At 42.1% G+C, this 20,312-nt stretch overlaps 1 protein-coding gene across 1 annotated transcript in view; it reads right to left on the reverse strand.

Annotated features, from left to right (window-relative positions):
• The window catches only part of SYK (spleen associated tyrosine kinase), a gene marked incomplete at both ends in the record, with an annotated part of 59,478 nt that overhangs the window by 17,872 nt on the left and 21,294 nt on the right, over positions 1-20,312 (reverse strand). The window contains 6 exons of the mRNA XM_079705842.1: positions 2,454-2,631; positions 4,050-4,131; positions 12,987-13,055; positions 14,756-14,799; positions 15,184-15,265; positions 18,321-18,456. Of these exons, the coding sequence (XP_079561968.1) occupies positions 2,454-2,631; positions 4,050-4,131; positions 12,987-13,055; positions 14,756-14,799; positions 15,184-15,265; positions 18,321-18,456 (591 nt within the window). The remainder of the gene's footprint in view (positions 1-2,453; positions 2,632-4,049; positions 4,132-12,986; positions 13,056-14,755; positions 14,800-15,183; positions 15,266-18,320; positions 18,457-20,312) is intronic.

Genomic DNA, 20,312 nt, shown 5'->3' on the forward strand with positions numbered 1-20,312 from the left:
GACACATGCTATAGCTCCTACACATATAGAGATACACAGCATCACCAGCACCCTAGGAGCCCCCTGCATCCTCTTCCTGAGACCAAGGAAATATTATCCTATGCTATCTCTAGACAGTTTATTGTTTTACGTTTCACATTTCAGTCTGCCATCCACCTGGAACTGGTTTCATGTATGGTGTGAGGTAGGGGTAAAAATTAACAAGCAAAAACTTCTTGATTCTTCCCAATATTTAAGGAAGCGAGAACACCCACAAACTCTTCCAGAAACAAAAAGAGGAAGGGAACTTCTCAACTCATTTTATGAGGATGACATTAACCTCATAAAAAAAAAGAGAAATTACAAGAAAATAATTTACTGATATCCCTCATGAACGTAGATGTAAAAATTCAAAGGGAAATATTAATAAATTAAATTCAGTGATTTATGAAAAAGATATGATGAATATATAATTCATGAACAAGATGGGTTTATTCCAGGAATGCAAGGTGGGTTGAACATCTGAAAGTCAATCAGTATAATTCACCACATGAACACAATAAAGGAGAAAAAGCCTGTGGTCCTAGCAGCAGAGGAGAAAAAGTACACACAAAGAATGTAATACACATTTAGGATTAAAAACAAATCCCTCAGAAAAGTAGAATAGAAGGAAACTTTCATAATCTGACAAACAGTAGCTATAAACCTAATGGTGAAATGTGGAAAGTTTTCCCCCTGAAATCAGGAAGGAGGAATGAGGCTACTGCCACTTTTATTCAACACTGAACCACAGTTCCTAGTTAGTACAATAAGGCAAGGAAGAAATATAAAAATATAAGGATTGGACGGGATGAAATAAAACTGTTGTTATTTATAGATGATCTATTTCTGGGTCAAAGAATACATAGATAAACTACTGGAAATAATACGTGAGAAATAATAGGGGACTTTAAGCAAAGTTGCTGGGCATCAGGTCAACAGACTAAACCAGTCATATTCCTGCATTCAAGCAATGCCAAGGAATAACAAGTAAAAAATTTTAAATTATACCACATATATTAACATCAAAAATACTAAATACCTATGAATGAATCCAACAAAGAAGTTGTACAAGACCTCTACCCAAAAAAACTAAACAACTCTGCTCAGAGAAATAAAAGACCCAAGTAAATGGAAGGATGGGTCACTGTTATGGATTGGAAGACTCAGTATTGTAAAGACATCATTTTGCCCCCAATTCACCTATATGGCCTCTCCTCTCCCCAAACCTCTGGCTGAAATTATGTATCTATAGTTATATCTATGTTAATTTATATATTTAATTAAGCAAGGAATTTGAGTATCACAAACTAGTTGAGAAAATCTATACCTTAATACAGGATAATTTATATTCATTTTACAAAATAACTGTGATATATATATGTATACACATATATTTAAAAATAAGCATAGCAGTCACATATATATATACATACACACACACACACACACACACACATATATATATACATACACACACACACACACACACACACATATATATATATATATATATACACACACACACGTATCCACACACACATACGGTGGAAGGGGCAGGATTAAAAGCGTAAGTTTCTGTGCATACTTTTGTCTATATTTTTGACCCTTGAATCATTTACATGATTCAAGGGTCAAGAAAAAAATTTTTCACAAATTCCTTAAATTTAAAATAGCATCAAACAACCAAACCCAATTATATTCCTATCAAACAGATTTACAGAGAAGATTTGTTTCAAAGGACTTTAGAAACCAGTATTTTTCAAAGTACTTAGGAACCAGTACTTTTACTGAACATTCCCTGTTGGATGCCTTCTAAAGACCAAATGAAGTACAAAGAGATTTTTAGTAATTTAGCAATTCTAACTGTTATGTAATATATACTATTATTTGAAATTACAGGATAAAGCAAATAATTATGCTAAGGATATTTGTAATCAAGAATTTTCTGGTTAAGGGAAATGAGACACAATTTTTAAAAATCAAAGAAAATAAGTGAAAACACTGGGTTATCATTGAATGATTGCATTTTAATTAATTAGTACATATGTGCATGTGTGTACATATAAAGATCCAAAAACATATAGACACGTTTGTTAAAAGTAGTGGTGTTTGAGTGGTAAAATAGGATGTTTTTATTTTCTTATATTTTGCTTGTTTCTATTTTCTAATCCTCTGGAAGGGACACATAATACATCTAAACTAATATGTATATAATTATTACATACACAGTTAATATATATAATGGATGCTTTCACTTCAATTGTACCAGAAATGAACAAAAACTACACTGCTGATAACAAAGGATTTAGCCATGCCAGGTTAAATTTTGCATTTGAGATTAAATAAACACAATACATGTATATGTGGTAGTTTCTAGAATGTAAGCTCACATGAGAATGAGTGTGCTGTGATGGGGCACAGCTTTGACTTACTTTTTCATCTGGTAGTAGCCCTTCTTCACCGTCCCAAAGTTCCCAGAGCCCAGTTCCTTGTCCTCCAGGGTCAGCAGCTTCCGGTCCAGGTAGACCTCTTTGGGTCTGATCTCCTCAGGGTCTGCATAGGGGCTTTCATAGACCTCGGTGTCCATGGGCAAGGCTTCTCTCTGGGCTTCTGCAACGCAGTCAAGAAATGCACAACCCTGGGGCTGGATCCCCCATGAAACTGCCATCGTCCCCCCCACCTCTACCTCCTGGGCTCACAGCTTGCCTTTTAAGACCTTGGTTACCTTGGGCAGTTATGGTGTCTGTGAGCGCTCAAGGCACTCAAGGCAGCTGGTAGCAGGGTAGGAAAAAGCTCTTCATCCCTGTTGTACTTGACCCCTGTTCTTGCACTAATGAACATCGAGAAAGGGTCTTCCTGCCAGAGGCAAAGACAGATGGGGCCCTCCTAATGGGCCATGGTGGCTTTAAACTATGTCTGAAAATTGTGACCCTCCTTCACTGAGAGGTGGAATCTATGTCACCTCACCTCAGTGGCTTTTGTAATCATGTCAACCAATAGAGTATATCAGAAGTGATGTCTGTGATATACTCAGGCAAGGTCCTAAAAGGCCATGCACCTTCTGCCTGGGTTGCTAGAAATCTGCCTCTTGAAGCTTCAGATGCTATGCAATTGTCCAACTGCCTGACCCCTTCTATGCTGTGAGAATGTTCCAGCCAGCCCAGGCGAAGAGACCAGACTGAGAGCCTCCGAGGCTCTGTGGAGACAAGGAGATGCTGGTCACCCACCGGAGCCCCGGCCCCAGTCTCACCATGGCCTCCACCCCCTGCTGGCCCAGCTCCACCCCCAATCTCCCTTCAAGAGGCCCTGAGCCACCACGGAACAGCTCAGCCTTGTCCAGATTCATGATCTGCATGAGATAATTAAATGATTGTTGTTGATTTAAGCTACTAAGTTTGGGGGTGCTTTTTTTTGTAGCATTAAACAGACCAAGTTCACCAATTAAAAAAAACCTGGGGCCACCTAGAAAACCTAAGAAGGTCACCCAGAGGCCCCATTTCTGATCAGTCTAGTAGAGGCCTATTGAGTTTGAGGGGGTGCCTCCCTGAATCCTATCCTCTCCTGGCCTCACAGAATCACTACAATTCCCTGAACATGTGTTGAATTCCAAAAACTCAGACATTCCTTCAGTTTTTACCAGTCACCCATTTATTTCTGCACCTCTTGCTGAAACGTATTCCTGAACACAGACATTTTTCCAAGAACAGGATCTTAGAAATGGAAACTTTGAGTAGTATCAGTTATTGTTGCAAGAGGTGAGAAATCCTGAAGCAGCAGGATTGAAGGATATTTTCAACGTGGCCAATTTATTGTGAGGGAAGCTGTACAGACCATTTCATCCAACAGACAGCGCTGCTCACAGACACGTGGCATCTGTCCCCTGCCACCAGATGACAGGACTACTTGCTGCTAACCAGTGCTATGTTACAGCTGCTGACAGTGGGGTGAGCCCACCCTGCAATTGGCAAGGGACTGTGGGAGACAGTTCTGTGCTGTGAACACCCAGGGACTAAAGGTGCGTCTCTCACCTCTTTCGTTGGCCCAGGGCCCTCCGTCTGGCTCATAAGGGTTGAACGTCACCGAACTTTCTGGCCTTTGGGATGAGGAGCCCTGAGGCACACAAATGATAACAGCTCACTTTTCTTCAGGGATTAACACTGTTGAGTTGATCTGCGTAATTATTTTTATTTCCAAATAATCACATTTTAACTTAAGCAGGGAAGACAAAGGAAGGAACTAGGAAAAGAGATAGGAAAACAACAATGACATGGCTTATCTCATTCTTCGGGCAACTGATGGGATGCTGTGAGGGTTAAATAAAGCTCTTGCTCCCACAAAGAAAGGGGCAGGCAAGGGTCCCATTGTGAGAAAATTAATCATAACTGTTTGGGTCGTATTCCTTCCTACTTACATGCCCTTTCAAATCCTACTTCCACTTGCTCAAAGATGCTGAAGATTCTCATTATCCCTTTGGATTTGTTTTCCTCCATGACTTCTTTCTCTTTAATTTTATATTGTAGGGAAGTGATTTAAAAAGAAACAGTAGGTATCCACCAGCTGCTCCCACCCACTCCCCAACTCCAAATATCTATGCCTTACTAGTATCCTCTTATCTCTTTATCATCCATGGAGATGTAGCAACTTTTGGGTAGATGCCAGAGGTAGCACTGGTCAGTAAGCTAGAGGTCCCAAGAGGAAGCAGCTGCCAGCAGCCCAGGGTCCACTGCCCCTGCTGTTGATCTTCATCATTGTCGTAATCATCATCATCATCATGGACCCTGTGAGATGGGGAAGCCTCTTTTTCTTTTTTTTTTGGTACGTGGGCCTCTCACTGTTGTGGCCTCTCCCGTTGCGGAGCACAGGCTCCAGACGCGCAGGCTCAGTGGCCATGGCTCACAGACCCAGCCGCTCCGCGGCACGTGGGATCCTCCCGGATCAGGGCACGAACCCGTGTCCCCTGCATCGGCAGGCGGACTCTCAACCACCACGCCACCAGGTAAGCCTGGGGAAGCCTCTTTTTTGCTAGCCAGCAGGAAAGTAATTCTTCCTTGTACCCAGAGCAGGTAACTGAAGCATATGGAGAGAAAGCCTTGCTGGCCATTATTAATGGCAACCTTCCCTATTATTTATTCAATTTGCAACAGTTTGCAGCATGAAATAATGGGGGGAAAATCCACTGTTACATTCCTATATCCTTTCCCTTCTGAAAGTCTCTATCTCAAAGTCTGTCTGATCCACCTTCACCCCAACTTAAAACAAGGGTATTGCTACTAAATTTGGTTCATGGGAAAACCACGATTCAAACTATTTTTTTGGCATGAGTGAGTGGAAATTGTATATATCTATTTACCTTAGCAGTGCCCAAACACTGGCCACGAAGGAATGAGATACTGCCAGATTTTGGAGAAATTTAAAGAAACAGAGACAGTAAGCTTAATTTTACACAGTCACTTATCTCCCGGCACACACTGAATCTTCTGCTGCCTTCCTGATATCCCAAGCCCGGGAACCAAAACTACAGTAACAAAGTCACAATGCATCACTGCTGCCACGTTTCCACTTGTCTCCAAACCTTCCTCCTGCCTACCGAGCTCTAAAGAGCCACTGCTCACTGGGCAAAGGCCCTTCTGACAGCCTACAGGACATTCGCTCTTATGTGTCAATGGGATGTCATTGGATCCATTTTCTGACGACTGTCTCAGCATTCTTATCAAACTGTTTAATAGAAGTAGCTATGATATATTAAGAATGAAAACAGAATATAAGTTACAGGGGGCATAGTCATTTATTCACTGAATTAGAGCTTTTCTACTTAATTTGGTTCACTCAACCCACCACTGATGCTAAACAAAAATGGGTTCAACAAACACATGATGAATGAATGAATGAATGGAGATACTCTTCAAACTGGGAGATGTGAAGTGTAAAATAATGTGATTTAAAACTGAATTCTCTCTCAAGGTCTTATATTAACAAATAGGTGTGGATAATTCCAAATGACAATATACCGCTTATAAAAATTTACATATAATTACAAGATTATCAGACGTGCTGTGAGCTCACGTCTCATTTATAAAATAATTATCCTGTCTCAACAGAACTGTCCTAGGAGAAACTAGGTAATTCCCAAGGCTTGCCATCCTCCTGCTCTGCTCAGTTCCCTCTGGCAATCAAACTCCAAGATGGAAATAGTTTTCAAAATTTAAAAAAAGGTCTCTTTTAGGTTCACACTGACTATCATTTCAATTTCTCTGATTTCCCCTCGAGGTAGGGAGGTTCTGAATCCAAAGAGACAAAACTTCAAGACACCAGGACCAACCATCAGGGACAAAGAGAGGGCACCAGCACCCCTTCTCTTGACTGGAAGACCTCCCACCCTTTGTTCATTTAGAGATGTATCCCGGGGCTACAGCCTCTCCACCCTGATGGAATGTTCTCCAGAGCAGGAGGACTTCATAAAGGCTGTTACAATGAACTCAAAATGCAATTACCTGTCATATGAATCCTATGGGGGAGAATTTAAAAACAGAGGTAGGGGTGTAAAAAGTACTGAAAAGGATACTAGGACACGAGGAGTAAGAATCAGTAGGGACGGACACAGTTTGCCTAAAGCCCTGGACAGAGTAATGTACACTCTGATTAGCTGTGTGGTGCTCACCCCTCATCTGTCTTGGCTATGGATAAGGAAACGGGTTAGGGGTCTTCTTTGAAAAGTTGGGTCCCATCTTTTAAGCTGCGGTGGTTCAGGACTTCATTTCAACGCTGCCCACACGGACCACCCCTTGACTATGAGTCTTTGCAGCCTGAACCTTGAATTTCTCTCAATAACCACATTAGCTCCCTGTGTGGACCCCTAGGCCCTCCCTGCCCTGACTGGGACAAAGGATGGAAGTACACTTGAGAGACTGTTCTTTGGAAGAAATGGGAGGTTTTCTGCTGTGTCTGTTAAAAGGGTAGTATTGACTTTATATGAAGATGACGATAGAAAATACAAGTTTCATCCTTCCCAGAGTACTCGGTGAATATGCCATTAGTAAAACAATGACAAAAGCCCTCTGGAATCAAATGCTCAGTTGAAAAGAAGAATTTGAGGACTTTGTAAAGAACGAGCTCTAAGGCAAAATGATAAATTATCAAAGAATTGTTAATACTTAGAATATAAAGAAATGTTAATTTAATGAAAAACACATTGCTGGTCCAGTTTGCTGGTCCAGTCTATCACTTGTCATTATTCTTTCTTCTTTGTATTTGATAACTTATTCTGCCCTAATCAATAGCATCCCCTTTTCTACACAGAGAACAAGGTATAAATGAAATGTTGACTTGCTTTTTTCCCCATTTTTGCTGGTATTCGAAACAGAAGTCAAAGCTGCAGGACACCACTAGATGGCACTAGCTACCTTAGCTTTCCACCTTCCAAAGAGCAATTTGCGATATTTCTTTAAGTTTTGCAAATGCAGGTAAAAACAGATCACTCCACAACAATAAAAAGAATATTTGTTTCGGTTATAAATTGTGATCTGTGATCTCTGACTGGCCAGGCTTAACTGCAAGTAGGATATATATTTGACAAATATTCTTTCCATGCCGGTTTCTAAGAAGTGCACATTCAGAAGTGAACAAAAGAGAGAAAAAAATATTGCCCTTATGGAGCTGGTAGGCTAATTCAGAGTTTCCTGATTGGGGAGTATTGCTAGGTGTTCTGATGGCCATTTATACACTTTAATTTTCAGACTTCTTAAAAGACATTTTCAAATCAGGCAACAGCAGTAATAAAGATGACAACATATTTGTCACAATTGAAGTGACAAAAAGAGCCAGTAGGCTTCAGAAATATTGGCTGCCCAAACCAGACATGGTTCTGGTCTCTGGTGGAATGACCGTGGTCCCAATGGGGACTAAGGTTCCACAGGTGAAGGCAGACTCTTCTTGGCCAGGGTATGAGATAATTTTAGGTTTGCTTCAGATCCGTGAAAATAAACACTTCACCCTCATAATTAATCTTCCCTCACCTTAGAAGCAAAGATCTAAAATCTGGCCCTTTATAATGATGTGGAAATATTTTCTCAGGGGTCTGGTCCACTGCTCCCACATTACCAAGTAAATGGGTATGACTTAAGAACTTCTTCTTTCTCTCTCCCAGCTGAACACTAGTGAATCGTGTATGAAAATGTCTTAAAATATTCCAACCAGCAATGTATGTGTTGGAATAAAACATGTAAAATGGGTTTTAACTTGAAATTCTGGAACCCTTTTCCACAACTAAGATAAATGTGAATGCTATGTCTCATCTTAGAGACTGTGCCTTTGAACTGTGAAACAGAAGCACAGTCTCTAAGGCTGCTGTTGCTCCAACTCTGCCAATCATCCTTAATAGGATAGGTTTATGCACTTAAAAGTAGCAAAGAAAAATATTCCAAGGCTAATAACAGGAGAAATTTTATTCCTGTAAGGACTACAAGTCCTTAGAGTAAGTGATGGCAAGGGGTAAGGAGAGGGTGAATTATACTTTTATTTTTCAGTTAAATCCATTTATATTTTTAAGTGTTAAAACGTACTAATCTCTAAAGAGAAGAAAAATACACCTGCCCTAAAGTTTTTATTATGGACTTTCAAATTATCTGATTAATAATATTCTGCAAATCAAACAACACTTGTCATTAACTACCTACATGCTAGAGTTAAGTCAAGTTCTAACATGTCCATTTTGTGCCTGAATTATTAAAAACAACTATTCATATTGATCAAATTAACAAATTCAAGAAAATTATTTACACCTTAGCTTAACAAATGGGATATCTGACATAATTCCCACAGTCTTTTCTCATGACTGGTTAAATAATGGAAAATTCCCCTTCTATTTGTGAAAACATAAGTATTAGTTCTCCTAAAATATTTCTGGTGAGCAATTAAAATATTTTTAATCCATTGCTTAAATCACACAATCCTACCTTTATCAATTAACTATTGATATCTTTGATATTTATGAAAATTCAATGCATACTTCAAAGTTGTTATAAATTTACATAGGGACTTCCTTGGTGGTCCCGGGAAGTGGTAAAGAATCCACCTTACAGTGCAGGGGACGCAGGTTCAGTCCTGGTCAGGGAACTAAGATCCCACATGCCTTGGGACGACTAAGCCCGTGCACCACAACTACTGAGCTCAGACGTCTCAACTACAGAGCCCGCGTGCCACAAACTACAGAGCCCATGCGCTCTGGAGCTTGCGCGCCACAACTAGAGAAGAGAAAACCCCCATGCCACAACTAGAGAGAAGATCATGCACCACAACAAGAGCCTGCGCACCGCAACGAAAGATCCTGCATGCCTCAACAAAGAGCTCACGTGCCGCAACTAGGACCCGATGCAGCCAAAAAATAAAAATAAATAAATAAATAAATAATAAATTAAAAAAAGAAACAGCAGTAGCATGCTTTAAAAATAAATAGACAACAGTCCTCTTTTAGCCAGAAAAGTACTTCTACAGTATTAATCAGATTAGTTTCTAATATTTAATTATCCTTTAAAATTGATTAAATAATTTAGGAGGGGCAAATTTTAAAAGGCACAACTATGAAAAGTGGGTCTGCTTGACACCCCATTTCCTACTCCCAAGGCAACTAGTGTTATCAGTATTTTCTGTATTCTTCTGGAACATTCTACACTATATCAGCACATATATATGTGCATGACTTTGTTGTCTTCAATTAACATTGTATTTTGGAAACAATTCTAGATCTCAGCTAACCATCACAGTATGAATTTTATTGTAGCTGATTTCATTTATTTCTCATTGCTTGACTTTTAAATTATTTCCAGATTTTGTCAATGATACGTTAGAATAAACATTTTCATGTATACACGATTACACATAAATGCAAGAATATCTGTATGATAAATACTTAGAAGTAAAATTGTAGTTAAGAGGTTATATGTACTCTCAATTTTGATGGATGTTGTGAGATTGCTTTTCTTAGAGATTGTACCATTTCACACTTCTCCAATAAATTACAGCTGTGCTTACTCACCACAGCCTTGTTGTGTGGTGTCACCAAGCTTGTTTATTTGGATCAGTTTCACAGGCAGACATAAAGGAGTCCCACAGTTTTAACTTGCATTTCTCTTATATGAAATGGAACAGCTTTTCCTATGTTTAAGAGCTATTTATGTTTGCTTTACTATAAACTATTGCCCATTAATCTGTTAGTTAAAACTTTTGTTGATTTATAGAAACTCCTTACATATTAAAGATATTAACCTTATATATGTATCATCATTACTAATACTTATTCCAAGTTTATTATGTTTCTTTTGATGATGTTATGGTTCTTATCCACACATATTTTATTTTTAGGCAGTCTTACTGATATTTTCTTCAACTTTCCTTAGACATGTTCTTCTTTAATTTAAAGATCTACTAAAACTTATTTTCTGTATATTTCTTTAGTCACTGTGGGTGACCTGAGCTGGCTTCAGCCTGCTTGGGACAAGGACAGGGGTGGGAGTGGGGCCTGTCTCCTCACAGTGCTGGGTTACTGTTTCCTGGGGTGATGGCATTTTGATGTGTCAACCTGGCTAGCCTGAATGATATTCCTGTGTTAATGAATCAAACTGTGATCTTGGTACTGCTGTGGAGGGATTTTGAAGAGGTAATTAAAATCCTTAATTTGATGATTTAATTTAAGGAGATTATCCTGGATGGGCCTGGCTTAATCAGTCAAGAGTCCTTAGGAGAGACTGAGGCTTTCCTGAGAGAGAAAGTGCACCAAGGGGAGAGGGGTGACTGACCCTTGGCTGGCTGTGAATGACAGCTTTGGCTCTTCCCTGAGTGCTTCCACCCTGCTCATCCTCCCTTCCTGATGATCTGCTCTATGGACATTGAACTTGCCCCTACAGTTGCGTAAGGCAAGTCCTAGTGATAAGTCTGTATATCTGTGTGTGTGTACATGTATACAGATGTGTGTATGTATAAATATGTACATGTGTGTGTTATGTATGTACCTATGTGTGTGTATGTGCATGAGTGTGCTGTGTGTCTTTCACGCATCAATCTCTGACTGGTCATGCTTCCCTGGTTGAACCCTGAATGATGCCCTTGGAAACCACAGAATCAAGATAAATGTGGATTGCTATGTCTACTCTGTCTGCAGTGAAACTGCTCATCTCTGGGACTGCGCAGGGTGAAGGGCTATGTGTTGGCACACCAGCTGTGGGCCATGATAAAGAGAACGATGAAGAAACAAGCGGTGGGAGCCAGGGGTGTGGCCCACACCCACGGAGTCTCCTCCATGGCTGCCAGTTAGACCTGGTGCGTGGAGGGGCCAAGGAAGCCAGGCGAGCGAAACGTTCTGGGCCTGCTGATGGGGCACCATGCATGGGCAACTCAGTGTCCCTCCCTGAGTTGTGCTATGAAGCTTCGTCAATGCAGCATTTGATCAGGACTCCTGAAAAGATGACTCATGATTGGAAGGCACCTTGAACCAGAACACATTTTGAATCACCTCAGTTGATGGGGTACCATCTGACCTATTTCCCCCAGACAATGGTCCGGTGAGATGCCATCCTGGCAACCAGGTGAGCCCTGTCCAAGGAGAAGGGGCGAATGCCAACAGGGGTCGAGAGCCATGTGGGCCAGAAGGTGGCCACCGTGGAAACTCTCCACGAGTTTCGCCTTTGATCATGGGGAATGCTGACCTCTTCAAGGTCAAAGCCTCAATCACGTACTGGCCCTGGTGGCCTGAATCAAACAACAAGTCATGGGGCAAAAGGAACACCAACATAGAGCATGTATTGTCTTGACAACCTGGTCCCCAACTCCTAACATGCCACCCTGGCATGGGTAGGCCTCACTGTCACACCTCCCCCCCCGAAAAGGGATGCCCCCTCATGGTTGATGTTTCCCACAAGCTGATCCACACTGACTGGGAGCATGATATCAAAACAGACAGTTATTCCCTTCAGGTTTATCACATAACTTTTCCCCTCAAACACCACACTAAACTCACTTCTCTGTTCTGTGGTCAACACGATTGAGAACATCTAGAATATGACTGCCACTTGGAAAGAAAATCTCAGGGCTTTTATGCTTTTTATTTCTGTTGTTTCTACTTAGTACTTTAGGCAATCTGCTTCATGAACTGACACTCAATTATATGCTGAAATGTTTGGAAAAATACCAACCGATATGAGAATGGAAAGACTTACTAATAAAATAATCAATTTTAACCCCAATGATAAAACTAAAAAGTAAAAAAAGAAAAACAATCCATATACAAGTTATAAATACATTTTTTGAGGGAGGTGATTCATTATAAATGAAAATCTTTAAAAAAGGAACTTCTTTTTATTTCTTTCATAATTCAATCATAGAGCAAACTATGAAAATGCATTATATGTCAGCTTCACTCTCTCATAAATAAAAACGGCATTTCTAATTCTCAAATTCCACCTTGTCTTTATACATGTTATATTTAAAGTTTTGTGTTGGAACTGTACAGCCACAATGAAGTGACTGTGGCACTTGATATTTATAAATCCAATGGCCTTGTGTAGTCCCTGGGCAGGATCCACACAACCTTGGCTGTTCCTTCCGCCAACATGTAATTTATCTAGGCAATTACCATAACGCTGCAGCATGTGATTCTGGCTTGCTTTGAAAAGACTTTCCCATATGAGAATTCCCTCCCACCTATTGCATGGACTGAAATGAGTTCCAAGAGCACATTATAGCGGAGAGAGCACACTCACGGTGATGGACTTTGCAGGAAAGGGACTCGGACCACACAGAAAGCAGGGCATGGGCTGCCCAAGACGGCTACATATGGCAGGGACATGAGACCAGAGCAGCAGGAGGGTCGGCAGCAGGGCACACGGAGTGGGCAGCCACAGGGCAGAGTGTGGGTGCTGAGTGCGGGTCTGTCCTACCACTTAGTCAGGGACAGCAAGCAGGGGACGTTTGAGCACCTTTCTGTGGCCAGGCTTTGGGAAGGAGTATGATTTGATTCTTGAGATTATTCCACCCGCTGACCAAGTCTAGAAACCATAACGGCAAAGAGGAACAAAAAATGTTTCAGAAAACAAATACAGGCTACCTTACATGACATGCTATTTTAACCTGTTCTATAATTACACTAACGTCCTCCAGATTCTGTTGATGAGATGCACTAGGGGCAACACATGATCATTAGAAAGGCTTCAGGAAAAGCCGACCACTTGAGCAGAAGGATCTGGAAAAATACTTGGGCAATATTTTCCATAGAAGGCTATAAATTTGAGCTTTTACATTAAATAGCCGACTTTTCATACAGAATTATTAAGTCACAAACTCAAGACAAATCATCCTAAAGAAACTAATTTTGCATGCCCAGTTTTGTTACTTCTTGTGGGTGCTGGTTCCATGATGTTTGTGGAAATTCACTGAGTTTGGCCCTTAGGGAACATGCATTTTTTTCCTATATGTTTTTCACTAGTCAATAAAAAGTTTTTCCAAAATGTCCAACTCCTTGAGGCCATTAGGTGATGCAAGGTTAAATAGAGGGCTTGATATTCTTTTAAGAGTGCTGAGTCCTAAGCCCTCATGCCTCTTAGAGGAAAATGGACCTGTCTCATGATGGGTACAACCTTAAAGTTGACTCGCCAGGTCCAAGAGCTGTATAAAGGGCAAAATAAAATGATGACTCCATTAAGGTGCTATATTTTAGAGGTTGATCCCAAAGTTCATTGGTATTTTAGCAAGCTCCAGTTCCCCCAGTCTGGGGACAGGGGCTGTGCCCGGAGAACCTGCCTGGTTCAGCTTAGCTGCAGCTTCTGAGCAAGTCAATAGCCCCCTCGGAGGGCAGAGTGGGCATTCCGCCTTTTGCAGATTTTAAGTGTTAACAGGCAGAAAGTGAGGTATAGAGTGCACAGCGCACGATGGGGTAATTTTCATTCCTCACAGATGGCATTAAAGGGCATCAAATGTCCACAGTGAGGTCCCCCTTAAAGTAGCAGGACATCATTCCTGCTTGGAGTATAAATCCGTGTGTCAACTCATAACAGTCTGGAGGGAGGAAAGAGCTGGAATTCTCTCTTTTTGGGAGTATCAGGCATGTGTTGGGCAAACCCACGTGGAGAAGTGTGGACAAACCACATTCTCACCTCCTATTGACAAGGAGGGAGATGTGGGTTCTGGCCAAGCCCCTGACTCCATCCTTCTCTAAGGGCTTCTCTCATGTGATGGCACAGAACATCCCCATCCCAAGCCTTCCTCCACCAAGGTATGGCCAAAGCAGCTCTCCTGGAAAGGGTGATTTTTCTGATAACAATGTCTTGGTTGATTTAACCAAAAGAGTCGGGTGGTCTACCTCAGTGAGATGTCTTACACACTTGGCTCGCCACACCATCATGCACGTGGTCACATGGATCGTGCACATGCCTCCACATGGACAGATCAGGAACTGAACCTGAACAATATGCTACATTTCCCAAATCTGCCAGGAGGCATATTTCTGATTTAACACTGGGTTGCATGGTCATTTTGTATACTTTTAGAAAATGGAGGAATTTTAACCTACCTAAGAAGTTAAGTTGGCTAGCTCGGATCTGAAAATAGGCTGATTCTAGCTGACACCCACAATCCCAGTTTATCAAGTGTGATGAAAACAATTACCATGACTCCTGTTATCTAAACATGCTTTTCATCATGTTAATATACAACTGTTTCACTTTTAACAGCATGGCTAAGTAACACTTACCACAGGATGGGAACTTGGAAGTTGTGGACGGAAATTAATATTTCCTGGTTAGAAAGAACATGGACAGTTACTGTTATGTTAGTGAAAACCAACTATTTATCCCCTCCCCCACTGCAGATCAATCAATGTGACTGTAAAATATTACTGCTTGAGGAGTAGATACATCTTCTGCATACATTTCTTGATACCCTCTTTCAGCTTTCTCACATAAGCAATTAAAATGAGTTTGTTTTTTAAAGTTAAAGTTATCAGCTATTTTTTGATGAATGATATCTATAAAACTGGAGCAATCTGACATCATTTTAATCAATCAGTAAAAACAAAAGCCTTATCCCATCTTGTTTGAATTTGCAACAGACCAGATCTAAAACGAGGCCGATTATTATCAACATCTGAAAGAGTGAGACTCCAATGTCTTGGCTACTCACCCGCTTGCCCGTCAAATTTTTGACATGGAACTGTAAGAACTCTTAACAAACCATCTGACTTATAAGAATAATGCTCGACAAGCTGAAAAAGAAGAAAGTAAGAAAGTATAATAAATAATGGAGGCAGGCAATGGAGAAATCCTGACCTGGAGCAGCTGACTCCCCTTTGGACTTTAAAAGTGATTCAAGGACAGCACTTAACAACACAAGATGCTTCCTTGGTGGTATTCCTGATCCCTTCCCATGCCTCTCTCCTGCCACCCTCAGACTTCTGGACAGAAGTCTACATGCCACCTTCCCTTTTGGACTCTGCTCTTGGCTTACCCTCTTTCTCTCTTTCTTCTTCTTCTTCTTTTTTTTTTTTTGGGTAGAAAGTTGCATTTATTTGTTTATATTCTCCCATATCTGTGTGATATTATAACGATGAATTCAGCACGCTAATGTTCATTCATTTATTCAGTCATTAAACAAACATTCTGCTGTGTGCTAGGTCCTGAGATAGGACAAAAGGTAAACTATGGTGAATCATCCTACAGTTGAGGTACTTTCTTGGTGGAGATATAAATGAACAATGTAAAGTGATTAATGGTGTAATAGTGTTGTGGGCAAAGGCTATGGAAGGACCAAACAATTCAGCCCAAAAGTTTCAGAGAGAAGACATCACAGCACAGGTGATGTAAGAGCTGGGACATGGGGAAAGCTGACCCTTTGGTAAATGGCCTTATGTTGACAGGATATGGACAGCCTTGGCTAATGGCTCCCAGAAAACTATGAATCATGATGCCTGATTGCTACATGAAAAAATAAATGAATGGCACATAGATTTACTTATATCTAATCAAATTATGCAATAGGAAGACAGTCTTAGTTTTCACATTTACTTTTCTCATACAGACATTTCCTCTTCAGACAAGCTAAAGTCTTCATATCTGATATTTCTTCCTTATCTGTTTATTGGTACCTTTTCCAGTTAAGGACTCTTTGCTTCTGAATCTTTTTTCCTCTCAAATCTTACCTATTTAGGTGAATGTTTGTCGAATGAATATATTTTATCCTTCCAGGGAGCATTCTGTTTTTTAAATTTTATTTTATTGTGGAAAGAACACAACATGAGATCCACCTTCTTAATAAATGTTTCAATCTAACCAGCCCTAACACACTACTGAGATGGACATCAAAGTTCTCTCTATTCTGTTAAATGCAATAGTGTGTTCTAAAGCTAATAGTATTGAGGTCCCTACAACAGCTGAAATATCACACATCTCCCCACTGTCATTCAAATATCTCCTTACAAGCTTATGTTTTCAGATAATCTATGCCACAAGGGTGTCTGGGAGGTGGGCATACATGTAAAGATTTCCCTCTTGGGCAGGGGTCTGCAAACTTTTTCTGTAAAGGGCCAGATAGTGATATTTTAGACTTTTTCACTCCACATGGCATCTCTGTCACACAGTTCTTTATTTATTTTTTTAAAAACCACCCTTTAACATATAAAAACCATTGTCTTCAAGTACTACAGAAAAGCAGACCAGGGGCAGATCTGGTCCACGGATGTGTTGACTCTAGCTCTAAAGAAAGGAATACTAGGGTAGTGTAGCAGTTACCAACTCTCAGACTCCTGGGTGGGGGAAGGGCACAGAGGTACCTTACGTTGGTGTCATGGAACACCAATGAAATCACACTTGTAAAAATGGAAGGTACTGCTGGCATTTTTATGCTCTTTCTTAAACATATATAGTTTCTAACAATTAAAGATGTTTAACATTATAGTCAGCATGCAGACTTGGAAACTGTGAGTGGGCTCAGACAGGGAAAATGGTCATTCAGGAGAAGTGTAATGGCTGTGTACCAGTGATGGAGCCCAGGACCCTCAAGCATTGGGCTGACAGATGGACTCCAGTGCCTTTAAATGCACACCATCAACAATTCTTGTAGGAAGTGAGAGACTCTGATGGGAAATTAATACCAGAAGGCAACATTCCCTACTCATCTCTCTGATTTGCATTGGGCATTAGTACCTAATAGGTTAAATACTCTTTCAAAGCGATACCATTAAAACAATGGTTGATAATAAGCTACATGCTAATGATCTACAAACCAAAAGACAATGTCAGCATTATGACTAATATGAATAAATATTAAAATACCCAGCATTCAAAGAAGAAGATTTTGTCCCCAGCTACAGTGTTAAGAACCAAAATACACCATGTGGTGGCTACTCTAAGTGCTTTAAAGGTAATGGGCATCCCTGATCACAGTTTTTAAAAAGGCAAGATTTTGAGTCGGGTCCTTTCCTGCTGTAACCACACATGAGGTTCCTGGCGGGGCCTGGTGTGGACATTTGAACATGGTGTGGACATTGTCGCACCTACAAAAGCTCAATGTAGCTGTCGCTCTTGGGATGGCAGAGTCCCTTGGTTTTCTCTGTCTCTGGACCCACTACAGTTTATAGGATGCTTTGCCATTTCCTCATGGAGCTGTGATTTAGAATGAAGCCAAGTCGTTCGTGCTCAATGTTAAGCAGGGATGAACACCAGATTAGGGCTCATTAGTGCCTAAGAAACTCCCAAATTATGCTCTGTTTTCGGGTTTACTATCAGGTAGGTCAAGAAGAACCCCTTTTTAGACCAGGGCTGAACAATCCTATACAAGTGGTGGCCTGAAGCGCAGGTTCAACTGCTAGGTTGCCCTAATTTTGAAGCAAGATTCACTTTGCAGTGAGAATGGCACCTGGCATTTTATATTAAATTTGGCCTCTCACAACTCAAAGAACAGTCTGATTAGCCACTTCTAGGCCTCCCTTCCCAGCCATCCAAACCTTTCTATTGTGTGTATTTGTCTGATAGGCTGTTCTGGGTTCCAGGCAGAATGTCTTAGAAAGAAATGCCTCTAGTGCCCCAAGCCAGGGTCTCCGGTTAAACTAAGCACAGTCCTGAGTGGGTACCACTTCCTAGTGCCAAGAGCTGAGGGGCCCTGGATAAGCTAGGGGAGCCTCTATCACCTGACATGATGACCCTAGACCAGTCATCCAGGAACCTGAAGGCTGAAAAGCAGACTCTGATTGGGCAAGGACCCAGGTGGCATATTCTAACAAGGTCCAGGTCCCGGTTCCTCTCTTTTCTAAGGATGATGTATACCTGCCAGAGTGTGTCAAAATTCTTCCCACCAGGGATGGAGAGCTTCCCCGTTTTGTCCTTATCGATGCGGTAGTGCAGCACCTTCCCCTCGTGCAGCAGGCACAGGGCGTAAGACCCGTTGTCCCTGGACCTGATCCTGGAAGAGAGGAGACAGCACATCACTATCACTCCTACCACCTGGAAGGGAGAAGCACCCTGGGGAGGCAGCCTGCAACAGCGTCCCAACCTCGGGAACGAGGAGTCAAGGACTTTGTACCCAGGGAGGCCCAGCCCACAGCTCAGTGACACCGCAAGCTCCAGACAAGGAAATGCTATGGTCGGGGACAGGCCACAGCCAAGCCCAGCAGGCTGGGGAGCATTGGGTGGGCATCAGGAGAGGCCTGGGCTCTGAGGGCAAGTCCTCTGTTTGCCTGGAGCAGCAACGCTGCTCAGGGTACCAGTAAGTGGGACCCTCAGCATTCCACAGCTGGGGAGTCCTCTTCACTCACCTCCTCTCTTCAGTGAGGTCTGCATTTGGATCAGATTCCAGGGAGTGCAGCTCCCCTGTCTAGCCAAGGGTGGGCGTGGAGGGGGTTGGTGTTTGGTGAGCATTTTAACTAGGAACCTTCTGGACCCCAGATGGAGGGGGCTGAAAGCTCTCTTCACTCCCTCAAGCTCGCTCTCCCCTTTGCAGGGAGGAGAGGGCGGGACCAGGACCGGGATTTAAAATGTTCCATGTGATGTGGTCAGATGACGTTGCCAGAAGAAAATGTCCTCCAGCGTGGGGTGGGGAGCAGCACGCAGAGCCAGGTCTGCGCTGGCTGTGCTGGGCGCCCAGGCTCTGCCTCCTGGTCCCAGTGGGTGCTCCTGGACACCACCCCCTTCCCTTATCTAGGAAATGAGACTTGTGAGTCTGATACCGAGCAGAGAGGCACCCGCTGTGATGCAGGGGGACCTGCCACCCACAGGGAGGGCCTGTGGGACTTGGGGAGGGTGCAGGCTAGGTGGGGCTGCAAAGGCACAGAATGGAGGTGAAGCCCCTCCCCAGCTGAATTCCTTAGTCATCGCCATCCTCAGCCCATCTTCCCCTCTCAGCAACTCAAGCCCTTGGGATCACAAGATCTGCGAGAGGGTGAGTCACTGAGGTCCCAGAGGTCCCAGAAAGCCTCTCTGGACTTGGCATTTTCTAAAATGAGGAAACTGAGGTCCCCAAATGTTAAGTAATGTGCCCAATGCACTGTATTTTGGGAAGAGTACAAATATGCCAAGCTGCCGTCGGATTTCCAGGTTGAGGGGAAATTTCTGATGCCTCCTTTGGGTTGTACGAGGCCACATCCACAAGACGCACTTTGGAAGCTGACGTGGTCACCCTTGGCCTTGTAGGTTCACCTCAGAAAGCTAACCCAGGACTTGAGATATGAGCTGTGTCGTTGGAACCTTGTTTTAAAAATAAGTTTAAGTCGTGCTTGGCTGTGCGTGACGAACTGGTTCCCTCCATGCACCAGTGCTCAGGGCAGCTGGTGTGGGTGGCGGGAAAGGCCCAGACCCGCCTCGGCCTCGGTAGGGGCCGCTTCTGAAACCTTCTGCTCTGTGAAAACATCCCTTCCTCCCAACCCAACCAGGTCACTGGCACCCCAAAGTGTAAGCTCCCTTTCCTGGTTACATGGCCCATGAAGGCCAGTTGGTTGCTGTCAAACCGAAAAACCACCACACAGAAAAGGAAAAACATATTTTTATATGAGGGATAACTGAGTCTATCTTGTAGGGAAGCTATTTTATAATGTGGGGCTACGCACACCTGCTTGGTTTAATTTACAAGCATCCGTGGCAAACAAATAGGATAGTTTGGAGGTACAAAAACTATACAAATTCTTAATATGAAGCAATATCAATTTACGTATATGCATATAAAGGGTGACCTTGGGATAATGATGCTCATAGGCCATTCCAAAATACCACCCTCTTTGATTTAAAGTCCTTTGCATCTTGGACCTCAGGGTCCTGGAATCAATG

The sequence above is a fragment of the Hyperoodon ampullatus genome, assembly GCF_949752795.1.
Source record: "Hyperoodon ampullatus genome assembly, chromosome: 6".
In the NCBI taxonomy this organism is placed as follows: Eukaryota; Metazoa; Chordata; class Mammalia; order Artiodactyla; family Ziphiidae; genus Hyperoodon; species Hyperoodon ampullatus.